General features: G+C 38.1%; 4 protein-coding genes across 4 annotated transcripts; all 4 read left to right on the top strand.

The window, feature by feature from the left end:
* The first annotated feature begins 776 nt into the window (after window positions 1–776).
* Window positions 777–3,311, top strand: LOC107695187 (brorin-like). Its single transcript, XM_016495006.1, has 3 exons — window positions 777–1,130; window positions 1,847–1,976; window positions 2,817–3,311. Exons 1-3 carry the CDS (start codon window positions 777–779, stop codon window positions 3,077–3,079), a joined length of 747 nt encoding a protein of 248 aa, XP_016350492.1. The 3' UTR covers window positions 3,080–3,311.
* Window positions 3,312–4,763: 1,452 nt separating this feature from the next.
* rpl23 (ribosomal protein L23) lies at window positions 4,764–7,068 on the top strand. Its single transcript, XM_016494854.1, has 5 exons — window positions 4,764–4,856; window positions 5,920–6,003; window positions 6,291–6,419; window positions 6,585–6,698; window positions 6,942–7,068. Exons 1-5 carry the CDS (start codon window positions 4,844–4,846, stop codon window positions 7,022–7,024), a joined length of 423 nt encoding a protein of 140 aa, XP_016350340.1. The 5' UTR covers window positions 4,764–4,843; the 3' UTR covers window positions 7,025–7,068.
* Window positions 7,069–7,604: 536 nt separating this feature from the next.
* On the top strand, window positions 7,605–10,138 carry LOC107695153 (coiled-coil domain-containing protein 103-like). Its single transcript, XM_016494966.1, has 4 exons — window positions 7,605–7,663; window positions 8,904–9,017; window positions 9,438–9,567; window positions 9,684–10,138. The coding sequence occupies exons 1-4, from the start codon at window positions 7,605–7,607 to the stop codon at window positions 10,104–10,106; spliced, it is 726 nt and encodes a 241-aa protein (XP_016350452.1). The 3' UTR covers window positions 10,107–10,138.
* Window positions 10,139–10,209: 71 nt separating this feature from the next.
* On the top strand, window positions 10,210–11,487 carry LOC107695140 (Ig-like V-type domain-containing protein FAM187A). Its single transcript, XM_016494957.1, has one exon. The coding sequence runs from the start codon at window positions 10,210–10,212 to the stop codon at window positions 11,485–11,487; it is 1,278 nt and encodes a 425-aa protein (XP_016350443.1).
* The last annotated feature ends 280 nt before the right edge of the window (window positions 11,488–11,767 follow it).

The raw sequence follows: 11,767 nt of genomic DNA, 5'->3' as shown, positions 1-11,767 counted from the left end.
TACAATCCAAACAAGGAATGTTTGTTAGTTCTAAAAACATTTTAATACATATATATATAGAGAGAGAGAGAGAGAGAGAGAGAGATTCATTTTAGAAGTCAATAGCTCTCAGAATCAATGTAATTTCAGGTATAGATTAGCCTACTAAATTGTGTGGTTCCGAGTCTGGGACAGTTTGTTTATTTCACGTCTTAATTAAAAGACAAAGCATGCCAAAATTACGTGAAATGTACAAATAAGGAGATTGGATCATAAGGATCATGCAACTGTGCTGCATTTCAGTCATTTGACCAGCAGATGGCGAAAACGGAACAAAAGTATGTAATTTGATGATACAAAAATAAAGAAAAAAATCCCCTGGTAGACTTGAACGTAACTCCACCGTTTCTGTGAAGCTGTTCACGTGAGATACATGATGTGAGATACCAGGTGTGCATCCATATGCACCACTTCCATGTTATTTTAAGGGAAAAGTCTTTAGGAATAGTTTTGAAAACGTTAAAAACGTTATAAAATATTTTTAAAAGATTAGAATTATTCTAAAGGTGTAACACAAAGCACGTGCTATTCCTAATGTAAAAAGTAAACGTAAAGAAAAGGTTTTCTTATTGAAGCCATACTTAACATAAAAATACAGTTGCAAGCTTGTTCGTACAGTGCTGATGGTGACATTCAGAGGAGGGTCATTTTCTCTTGTGTATGTCACTGGGCATATGTTTATGCACTGCCCCACGCGACATGATGACAATCCAGACCACAGCATACTGCCAGTAAGGATGCGATCTCTCGTCCTTTGCATCTCGTTTGCACTCCAGTGCTTCGTTCTCCAAAGCGCATCCGAGTATTCTTCCAAATCCGAGCTGGAATACGAATTCGGTGACTACCGTGGCAAATTCTGTATGGACGACCAAGGTTTTGTTTATAGCATCGGAGAGGTTTATTATCCGAGCTCCACAGCGTGTCCCTGCACCTGCACAGAGGATGGACCCGTGTGTGTCAGACCCAAGTGCCCGCGTATACACCCGAGATGCACTCGCATCACATACAAGTCCTGCTGCCCCGTGTGTGAAGCGGTCAGTAAAGTTTGTGTGTACGAGGGCAAAACTTACAGAATGCTGGAGGAATTTAGGGTAAGTCAATACATTTATAAAATACATTGCACTATATTGCTCTGCATGGACATTCTAATGATGATTATAATATTTCGTTTTGATTCGTTTTTTTACTAACGTTCTTAGGTTTATTACAACAATGCAGAAATTGCAATATGTAATGATGACCTTTTGCATTGTTTGGTTTGTTTTATCACAACACTGCTCACTTTTTAGGAAATTAAAAGATTCGAATTGGGACATCATAAAAATTACATTATAATTATCTAATATCTGTGTTTTGTTTAAGTCTAGTCAAAGAACTAATGTTTGTGGGATAAAAACTTACATTTGTCAGACACTTTTACTTAAAGTTCTAGAGTATGGAACAAAACAGGCTACACTCTCAGAAAAAAAGGCTACAAAGCAGTCACTGGTGCAATATCCTAAAGGTTCATCTTCTTTACCCCTAAATTGTATATGTTAGTACTTATACATTAAAATACCCAGTAAACGTTTTGTATCTAGTAAAAGTTTTTTTTCTGAGTGTACACAACTGAAAAAAAATGTTTTTTTAAGTATAAAGAAATTATTTTAGATTAATCCATTCATAGCTGTTGATCTAAGATTGGTTGCAATCACCTGTCTCTGACAATCTGACAATATATGGGATTTCCCTGGCCTATCAATCAATATGTCCTCAGTGAATTTAGATTGTATAATCCTGAGTGAATCTTTGTTCCTGTTTTAAACAGCTGTCACCCTGTGAGCGCTGCCGGTGTGAAGTCAACAGAGAAGTTTACTGTACCATATCCGGCTGCCCTGCCTTACATTGTGTGAATCCTGTATACGAACCCAACCATTGCTGTCCTGTGTGCAAAAATGGTGAGAGTTTTTCCACATGCAACACCTCACGTGCATGTCTGTTCCGTCCAACGTCATTAACACTATAATGCAATGTTTTAACAAACACCTGCATCTGCATCACATGCATCTGTCAAGACCTGTTTGTGTTCTGTTTTGAGGATCAATAATGAAGTTTCATTGATGATGTGTGGAGCCCTCACCTCTTGTTTTTGATTGATTTCTTCTTGATTACTGCATAGTTCATGGTGATGTCATGGAAAAATAATGATGCAATGGAATTGTTCAATGGATTGCTTACTACCATGCCGTCTATAAATAGGAACTAGTCCACGGCATGCTGGGATGGTGCAGGCACTATGGGGCATTGGGCCATCCCTGACAACAGAAGGCATGAGGTGGACAGATTGCGTTTGATAGTTTGTGTATGTAATGTTCATATAGAATCTGGCAAGTAATATGTACAGATTTCAAAACAAAAGATGCTGTATATACGAAATAAGTAAGGCATTTGTGTGTGTATATACCTGGCAATTTCTATTTGAGATCAATCATTCAATAGACAATAGTGGTTAAGGGGATAGTTCACCCAAAAACGAAAATGCTGTCATAATTTAGTCACCCTCATGTTGTTCCAAACCTGCATGACTTTATTTATTCTGGAGAACACAAAAGAAGATATTTGTTTTGGACTCCACTGACTTGTCTTATTTTGGGTTCCACTGAACATATAAAAGTCATACAGGTTTGGGATGACCTTAGGGTGAGTAAATGATGACAGAATTTTCATTTTTGGGTGAACTTTTCCTATAAGAGAAGCTCTAATTCTAACCAAATGCTCTTCATGTCTCTTTTTCATAGGGCCAAACTGCTTTGCTGGAAATCGCGTGATCTCGGCAGGAGAACGTGTTGAGATTGATGAGCGGACGGTGTGTTTCTGCACTTACCGGGACGGAATGTGGCAGATGCACCCTCACGCTACCTGTGAGGAGCGCCAACGAGCAGACAATGAAGCCACTGACTCCGACAACACATCCAAACAGATGGAGGATCAGGAGATGGAGAAAGAGAAAGAGAAAGAGAAAGAGAGAGTGTTCTCGCCCAGGTTGGATGCCATCCCGTGAAGCGAAGTGTGCCTGGCACCAGCTCTCCTGACAGGCAGGAGGGGATGCAGAGCACCATGCAGGTGTCTGTGCCCAGGGTAAACACAACCTGCGCTGGGGTAACTGCCAATGCTGACCTCTTTAGCCAACCTCACCACCCCCTCCCATCCTGACCCAGATCGGCAACCCACTGACAAGCAACATGCACTAATAAAATGTTACATTATTATACATGGCACACTTGTTGTTCACAAATTAGGGGTCAGTAAGTTTTAAAATAAATACGTTTATGCAGCAAGGTCACATTAAATTGATCAAAAGTGACATTGACAATGTTACAAAAAAAAATTCCATTTCAAATAAATGCTGTCCTTTTGAACTTTTTATTCATCTAGGAATCCTGAAAATGTATCACGGTTTCTTGCGCACCAAATCAGCACATTAGAATGATTTCTGAAGTCACACTGAAGACTGGAGTAATGATGCTGAAAATTCAGCTTGGCCATTACAGGAATAAATTACATTTAAAATATGTTCAAATAAAAAGCAGTTATTTTAAATTGCAATAATATTTCACAGTGTCACTATATTTGTGATCAAATAAATGCAGCCTTGGTGAGACGTACTTAAAACATTTTAAAAATCTTACCGACTCCAAACTTTTGAATGGTATGTGTATGTGTAAATATGTTACTGTATATTACTGTATATCATGTTGTCTACTTCTTACTAAGAAGCAGTTATGCAGCATTATATTGAAATATGGAGCATTGTATTAAAAAAATGATTTCCCATTTTTCCATCTCATTTTTGTAGCATGTTGTGTTAATGGGAACATTACACACTTTTGAAGTCTTGAATATTGTTTGATGTTTAAATGATTTATTCCATGTCCAATATGACACGTTAATTAACTTCAATGTTCATTCCAACAGATACATTTACAAAATATCATAATGTATTAGATATAACCAGTAAAATAATGTTCTCCATAAAGACGATTAACATTCTTGTTTAGATAGGAAGTGGAGCATGCAATAAGAAACATATTTTCAAAGGGCTGGTCAAATGGAAACATATCATTTACGTATTAAAATCATCTCAGGTTTGAGTATTTTCTCCTTGTCTTGTTATTTAAAAATCTGAATCATTGCATATTTTATGTTTTGCTGATTTGAACAATTTCAGTGAACACTTGAACACAGCTGATTTACAAAATGCACGTAAATATAATGGCAACACTGTCTTTATGAATTACAAACATGGAAACAATTGTATTTAAATTGTGACAATGTAATGTCATCTGCAACTGTCTGTGAGTGAAGATTCTAAATCGTTCATTTCAATCAAACATATTTAATGTATATTTAAAATATAGTGGGGGTTGAACATTATTTATTTTTTTCCAATTTAGTAAACTTTTTATTCACAGATTATATTATGCATGTATGTCTTTTAGTATTTGGTCTGTCGCTCTGATGGGAGCCTCATGAACTCCACAAGTTTCCAAACCTGATGATCGTTGCCAGTGTGTCAGACGTACACGTCACTGTATATCTGCAATGTATTTGCTTTATTTGGATCATACGTTTGGAACTATAATTCTATTATTATGGCTAAAAGTCACAACGAAACTGCATTAGCAAAGCATACATACGGCTCACTAGGTGGCGATGTAGGGATGTTGGCTTTGAAGTGCGCGCCGGATGCTGTGAGAGCTGTGGCACGCGCACGATTATATCCCAGCATTCCTTTCGCTCTCTCCCTCTTTCCATTTCGGCGACAATGTCTAAGAGAGGTAAGAAATGCATATGAAAATCCACAATCATCCTTAAAATGAGACACACTGAAGCCCCATAAAGGAATAAACGGGTTTAATTGATCATAGACAACTTATATTTTCGATATATTGACGCTGGTTGTCAAGTACATCTTGGATAAAACTACTTTATAGAGCATTTGCCGCTAGCGAGAGCAGCCATGTTTGCTAAGTGCGCAAACTCAAGTCTCGTGGCGCCAGTAGTATGATGTTTAAATGCTTCAGACAGACTTTGCTGTGCTAAAGCAAGTTTTGAAACACGGTTTCACGTTAGCTGTGGTGTAAAATAAGCAATGTGACTTAAAAAACTAGACGCGTGAGCAGTGGACTGACAACAACACGCAGCGGAGCAGGTAACGTTAACGCTAAGTTACACACCCGGCTGTTGAGGCGATAGCGTAATGCACATATTTGAGATTTTCAGCGATTATAGACCGGACAAACAGACTGTTGGGTTAATAGGTTCTGTAGTATTATTGTCCTCCTAAATAATGCAATAACTGTTTCGAGGTAGCAAATGTCAGTTCACTACTGTAACTCACAACCGTATCGATAGCAGTTAACGTTAGACATTTGCAGACCTAAAGGAACGGTTCGCCCTAAAATGAACACGTTGTTATAAACCTTAAACACTATTTTTTTTTATGGAAAACACTGGCTTTTAAGCAGAATGACAACCTTGGCCACCATTCACTTTCGTTGGGTCTTTTTGATGGCAGTGAATGGTGACTGATGCCTCTTAACACGGTAAAGAATATTGCACCAAATCTTTACTTCATGATGAGATTAAAATAGTTTTAAAGTAACTGACTTGAAGTTTTGCAGTGTTACTGGCAAAACGGTTGTTTGCTTGAGTATGTAGACGACTGTCAGTGTGATTGTATTTGTAGTTGGTATTTAAAGTCACTACATTTTGGCAATCAATTATAAATGAATGAAATCACTTACTGGCTAGCTAAGCAAAAAGCAAATGTGACTGGCATCTTTTGGTTGTGTTTATCCTACTGTTGTAAACTCTTAATGCGTTCATCCTCTTGTTCAGGACGTGGTGGGTCATCGGGAGCCAAGTTCCGTATTTCACTGGGTCTCCCAGTGGGAGCGGTCATCAACTGCGCTGACAACACAGGTATGAGATCTGCCAGTATTTGTGCTTGTTATCCTTCTTAAAGCACTTGCTTTGTCTGCTCTGTGGCTGGGTGAGTCGTCAGTGAAGGAATAGTAAATCCCATTGCTGTTGGGTGAGATGGCAGTCGCCTTGTGCTGTTAAATCTCAATCCGTGATGGAACAAATGTTAGCTTGTTTGTAATGACCCAGCTGAGGGTTAGCATAAAAAATATTCTAGAATATACTAATGAGTTGGTGTTTGCTCCAGTTATTGACCTCCACTGATCTGTGGCTTTTCTCTCGCTTAGGTGCCAAGAATCTGTACATCATATCCGTCAAAGGCATCAAGGGTCGTCTGAACAGGCTCCCCGCCGCTGGTGTGGGTGACATGGTCATGGCCACAGTGAAGAAAGGCAAGCCAGAGCTCAGGAAAAAGGGTGAGTGTTTGCTGCTGAACCTGAATTATCACATTTCTGGAGCCTAAGCTTTTTTCTTGAGTTTGAATGCAAATAACAGGCTTTGGCATAGAGATGTTTGAGTGTTGCTGATTTGAATTAAAGGTCGAGTATGTATGCTTAAACAACTTTACCCTTTTAATCTAGTGCATCCTGCGGTGGTGATACGACAGCGGAAGTCGTATCGGCGAAAAGATGGCGTGTTTCTATACTTTGAAGACAATGCAGGGGTCATAGTGAATAACAAAGGAGAAATGAAAGGTGAGTTATGAATATAAGATCTTGTTTTGTACCCTTCTTAAAGCACTTGCTTTGTCTGCTCTGTGGCTGGGTGAGTCGTCAGTGAAGGAATAGTAAATCCCATTGCTGTTGGGTGAGATGGCAGTCACCATGTGCTGTTAAATCTCAATCCGTGATGGAACATTTTCTACTTGAGACCTGTCATTTTAACTTGATGTTTTGGATTTTGCTCCGGTGCAGTGCTAAATTGTTTTTGTCTTGTAGGCTCAGCTATCACAGGACCCGTAGCCAAGGAATGCGCAGACCTGTGGCCCAGGATTGCTTCCAATGCTGGTAGCATCGCCTGAGCGCAAATGTGGCTTGTCGTTTTCAATAAAATCCTCAAAGTTTATACGTCTCACTGTCTGTTGATTCCAGGGAATTTGGTCTTGACACTGTAAAGTTAAAACGGCAATATTTTGAATTTGTTAACATTTTATAATATTGATTATAACCTGTTTATAGATATTTAATGCAAAAAAAAAGGCTCTTACAGACTGAGCATGTTTTTTTGTTTTTTTTTACTTCAGTACACGTGGTAATTACGTTTGCGTGATAAATATTGTCTTGAGTATTGACATTTGACATGAGTATATGAAAACTAAATTTATTCAGTAATGCATTAACTTAAAGAACACAAATGAAATGTTAGTCTTTAACAAACAAAAAAAAGTTAGTTCTTTACAATTAATTTAATATTTAGTCTTAAATAGTTACCATGAAATTAATATTTAATTTTAATAGACTCCCTGGTTTGTTTAAAACCTTGTGTGTACATTTAAGAAATTGAAAGGTAAAAAATTAATACATTTTTAAACCTCATACACTAGATGATTATGCACAAATAAATCCAGAAAATACAAAATGCATTGTTCAATTGTTTTTGAGATGTTACTAAATACAATCCGAGCTGCACGTCTATATGATGAGAATTCAGTCTTTTTAAAGTAGGTCAATTATACTTTTCTACTTTTTTGTGTGTGTTTTGGTAATGTTATACAATGTATCCTGCAAAATATACCGCTCAAAAGTTTGAGATCAGTCAGACTTGTAATGTTTTTTAAAGAAGTCTTCTTGTGCTCTTCAAGGCTGCATTTATATGATCAAAAATACAGAAAAAACAGTAATCTTGCAAAATGTTATTACAGTATAAAATAATGGTTTCTATTTTAATATACTTTAAAATATAATTTATTTCTGTGATGCAAAGCTGAATTTCCATCAGCCGTTACTCCAGTATAAAGTGTCACATGATCCTTCAGAAATCATTCTAATACGCTGATTTATTATCAGTGCTGGAAACTTGTGCTGCTTAATATGTTTATGGAACCTGTGATACTTTTTTCAGGATTCTTTGATGAATAAAAAGTTAAAAAGAAGAGCATTTATTTAAATTAGAAATATTTTCTAACAATGTACACTACAGTTCAAAAGTTTGGGGTCAGTAAATTTTTATTCTTTCTTTTTTTTTAAAGAAATTAAAACTTTTATTCAGCAAGGATGTGTTACATTGACAGGAAGTGATCGCAAAGATTTATATTGTTAGAAAATATTTATATTTTGAATAAATGCTCTTCTTTTTAACTTTTTATTCATCAAAGAATCCTGAAAAAGTATTGCAGTTTACAAAAAAATATATTTGAAAGCACAACTGTTGGCAACATTGATAATAATAATAATAAATCAGCATATTAGAATGATTTCTTAAGGATCATGTGACACTGAAGACTGGAGTAATTGCTGATGGAAATTCAGCTTTGCATCACAGAAATAAATTATATTTTAAAGTATATTCAAATAGAAACCATTATTTTATATTGTAATAACATTTTGTAAGATTACTGTTTTTTTTCTGTATTTTTGAACAAATAAATGCAGCCTTGAGTCTTACTGATCCCAAACTTTTGAGCGGTAGTGTATATACATATGTTTTAATAAGCTTCGCTGATCTTAAAATCTAATTTTCCTGCTAGCTCCAAAGCGTGAATACGATGCGTGGTTGTTATGGAGACCAGTTTGTTATGGAGGCTTGAGCTAGCAAGTTAACCTTAGCTGTACTCGTATTCAGTTGCTGAATTTCTGTCTTTTGAGGTAAATAACATTATCAGTTCTCGTAAAAGTAAATTGGGTGTCTTTTCACGTAACAGTAAGAGCAGGTATGGAGAAATCTGATATGATAAATTTCAGTTCTCTTGAAAAAGAGCTACAAGCGGCGCTGGAAGCGGACAGGAAATATCAGAGGGAAAACAATGCCAAATTTCGTGCTTTAAACCAAAATGTCGCCAGCTATGAAGAATTCAGGTACGTTTTTGATTTATTGTACTGAATAATTTACATTTAATAGCTGTAAAACCTAGCTCTCCTGCCCAAGGGTGTAACTGGTTTGAGAAGTGGGGGGGGGGGGACACAAAATGAGGTTATTCGTTAAAGTCATTCGTTCATTCAGTAACGAAGCAAGTGGCTGTATTTATGAATGAATCATTGATTCAATGATTTTAACGAACGATTCGTTCACGTAACAACGCAAAGCTCGGAGCTCTCTCCCTGGACAGCACGCCAAATACGCATAACCTTTATTTAATTATATGTAAGTGTGAACTCGTGAAATAAAATTATAATGAAACAAAATATAAACATTCAAAATATTAATAAAAACTATTTTTGTATCTCAGTGATACTAAAATAACACCGGCGTCTCCATTTTATATGTTATGATTTCAGGGACATAGTACTTGCATCTCACTTAAAGCCCCTTGACAGAAAGGACATCTCTGGTGCACCTCGAAAGCAGCCATGGAATCCCATTGCTTTTGGCACAAAGCATGAAAGTGCTTTATCTGAGGAGGTCCAGGTGAGACATTTTATGATACAAATCACCTATATGTTGTCCCAGTGCTAGGTCTCACAATACATCATCTCACCTGAGAATGAAGTGTATAACTAACTAAATTCTGAATTTACTTTCAGCCGAAGTTATCTGAGAACCAGCCAAGAAGTGCATCAGAATTCATCCGTGACTGGCGCAGGTTTGCAGGAAGCTCATTGGAAAAGTACAGTCTCCTCGTGGGTCTGGGAGGCAAGGCTCTGCAGGAAATCTTCAGAACTGAGGTTGGCCTTGGTCTTCTCGGCGAGTTGCTTTTGATTCTGTCACAGTGTCTTAAGTCAGGGGATGAGGAAATAGTGATCGGAGTGCTAGACGGCCTTTCCAGAACTGGCCGTTTTGGCCTTAACCTGTCTCTTCTTAATCAGGCAGAACAAAAAGCCTGTGAGGAGCTTTTCCACAAGCTACAAATTGCAGCAGGTGATTCTTCTGACACTTCAGTGGCTTGTGAGGCCAGTCTTACAGCAAAACTGAAAGCGTTAATGGGAAAATATGGCGTCCAGAAATAGGTTGTATTGAAATTCCATTGTTTTTTTTTCCATTGTACCTTAAACAGTTTTTACTGTATTTTTATTTATTTTTTTTTTTTCGTTTTTTTGTGCTGGCAGAAATATGCTAAGAGAAGTGCTGGCCATTTGTTTTTGGGCCATTTGCCCATTGTTACTTTTAGCCTATGAGGCTCCCGAAGATAAGGAGGACATCTTTGCCAGCAGGGCCTGTCCTGCATTTCTTGTCTTTGACTCTGCTGCCTTCCTAGCTGATATGACCATTGAACTTCCTTGTCACTGTAAACCAGAGGAGACTCATTCAGTGGTATGGTACTATCAAAAACAAGTTGGCTCCATGAACACCAAAGTCCTCACAGACTTTGAGGGCACTACGGTGGTGGAATCATCCAAAGTTGGCAGAGGGTCCGATCTGCGTAGTCGCTTTTCCATCCGTTTGTTTAGTCTTCTCATCTTCAGGGTGCAGAAAGCTGACTCGGGGCACTATATCTGTGGCACGGCCTCTGGTGAATTCTTCTACGGCTACGATGTTGATGTCCAGGAGGTCCGTCAAGTTTTATTTCCCTGGAACGTCAAACAGAGGACTCAAGTACAAGAAGCAGAGCCCATCAGCATAAAAACGGAAAAGTTTCAGGTGTTCACCAGGTACGGGCCGTGGTCTAAATGTGACCGCTGTGACGTCCGTGGGGAGCAGATGCGTGGAGGACTTTGTTACATCAAAAGCATTTACCTCCATGTACGTTATCAGCGTGAATCGGACACAGAGGCTCCCTGTGGTTCCTCAGCCGTTCCCCAACAGTTTGGCCTTTCTGGTAGTAACTACGGAGCCAAGCTTGAGGTGAGGAACTGTCACACCCCCTGTCCTCCAAAACCTTCGACATCTCCAGAGAGACAAGCTCTGCTGCAGTTCCTTGAGTTTGACGATCGATCTTCTTCAGGTGTCACCATCCACTTTCACAACCACCCCACAGACTCTGATCTGGTCTTGACCTGTCCTGGTGCCAAACCGCAGTACGCTGTGGCCTGGGATAAAGGTTCAGCACCGCTTTACCGTTCTCAGTATATGGAGGGACTGAATAAGACGTCACGTGTCTTCATTGACACCGGTCACCACCTACACTTCAGACCCGTGCGGCTGGAAGACAAAGGCTCCTATTTCTGCTGGCTCCAAGGAGAGCTGGCTGCAGAGATCAGATTGGGGGTGTATCTGCACTTGGGACGTTTGCGTCAAATCTCGGACCCAGAGTCTGTCTATGCGCTACAAGTTATTCTTGCTTGCTACGCTGGCATTTCTGCTATGTTTCTCCTCACTGTGATAGTCAGATTTATTTGGCAGATAAGCAAGGAAGAAACATCTGCAGATATTAATTTGAATTTGCTGTAGTTACACTGATGCACATTTAATGTGAAGTGCAAGGTGAAATGTAATAAATATGCTGCTTAATGAATTTTCTGAATTGGAATGTTTTTGTTTTTTAACAAAATGAGAGTGACAATGGTAATAAATTACTATGTATTTTTCTTTTATTGTGAAAACATTTAAATAATCATCATTAAATACAGAATTGTAGAAAAAAAGAGAGAAACATTACATATTGTACAGTGAGGGTTCAAACGTAATTTTACGTTCTATTTTGTTTTTTTTTCTAATTGATTATGTTTTT

The sequence above is a fragment of the Sinocyclocheilus anshuiensis genome, unplaced genomic scaffold, assembly GCF_001515605.1.
Source record: "Sinocyclocheilus anshuiensis isolate Anshui unplaced genomic scaffold, SAMN03320099.WGS_v1.1 scaffold1166, whole genome shotgun sequence".
In the NCBI taxonomy this organism is placed as follows: domain Eukaryota; kingdom Metazoa; phylum Chordata; class Actinopteri; order Cypriniformes; family Cyprinidae; genus Sinocyclocheilus; species Sinocyclocheilus anshuiensis.
Note: the sequence above shows the minus strand (reverse complement) of the source record. Positions and strands in the feature narration are given on the sequence as shown.

Coding starts and splice junctions, on each gene's coding strand:
- LOC107695140 (XM_016494957.1), top strand. CDS start 10,210: ATGCTAAGAGAAGTGCTGGCCATTTGTTTTTGGGCCATTTGCCCATTG.
- LOC107695153 (XM_016494966.1), top strand. CDS start 7,605: ATGTTACTAAATACAATCCGAGCTGCACGTCTATATGATGAGAATTCA. Junction 7,664..8,903: donor GAGAATTCAGTCTTTTTAAA/GTAGGTCAATTA, acceptor GATAAATTTCAG/TTCTCTTGAAAAAGAGCTAC. Junction 9,568..9,683: donor CTTTATCTGAGGAGGTCCAG/GTGAGACATTTT, acceptor ATTTACTTTCAG/CCGAAGTTATCTGAGAACCA.
- LOC107695187 (XM_016495006.1), top strand. CDS start 777: ATGCGATCTCTCGTCCTTTGCATCTCGTTTGCACTCCAGTGCTTCGTT. Junction 1,131..1,846: donor GAATGCTGGAGGAATTTAGG/GTAAGTCAATAC, acceptor TGTTTTAAACAG/CTGTCACCCTGTGAGCGCTG. Junction 1,977..2,816: donor CTGTCCTGTGTGCAAAAATG/GTGAGAGTTTTT, acceptor TCTTTTTCATAG/GGCCAAACTGCTTTGCTGGA.
- rpl23 (XM_016494854.1), top strand. Junction 6,004..6,290: donor CAACTGCGCTGACAACACAG/GTATGAGATCTG, acceptor TCTCTCGCTTAG/GTGCCAAGAATCTGTACATC. Junction 6,420..6,584: donor GCCAGAGCTCAGGAAAAAGG/GTGAGTGTTTGC, acceptor CTTTTAATCTAG/TGCATCCTGCGGTGGTGATA.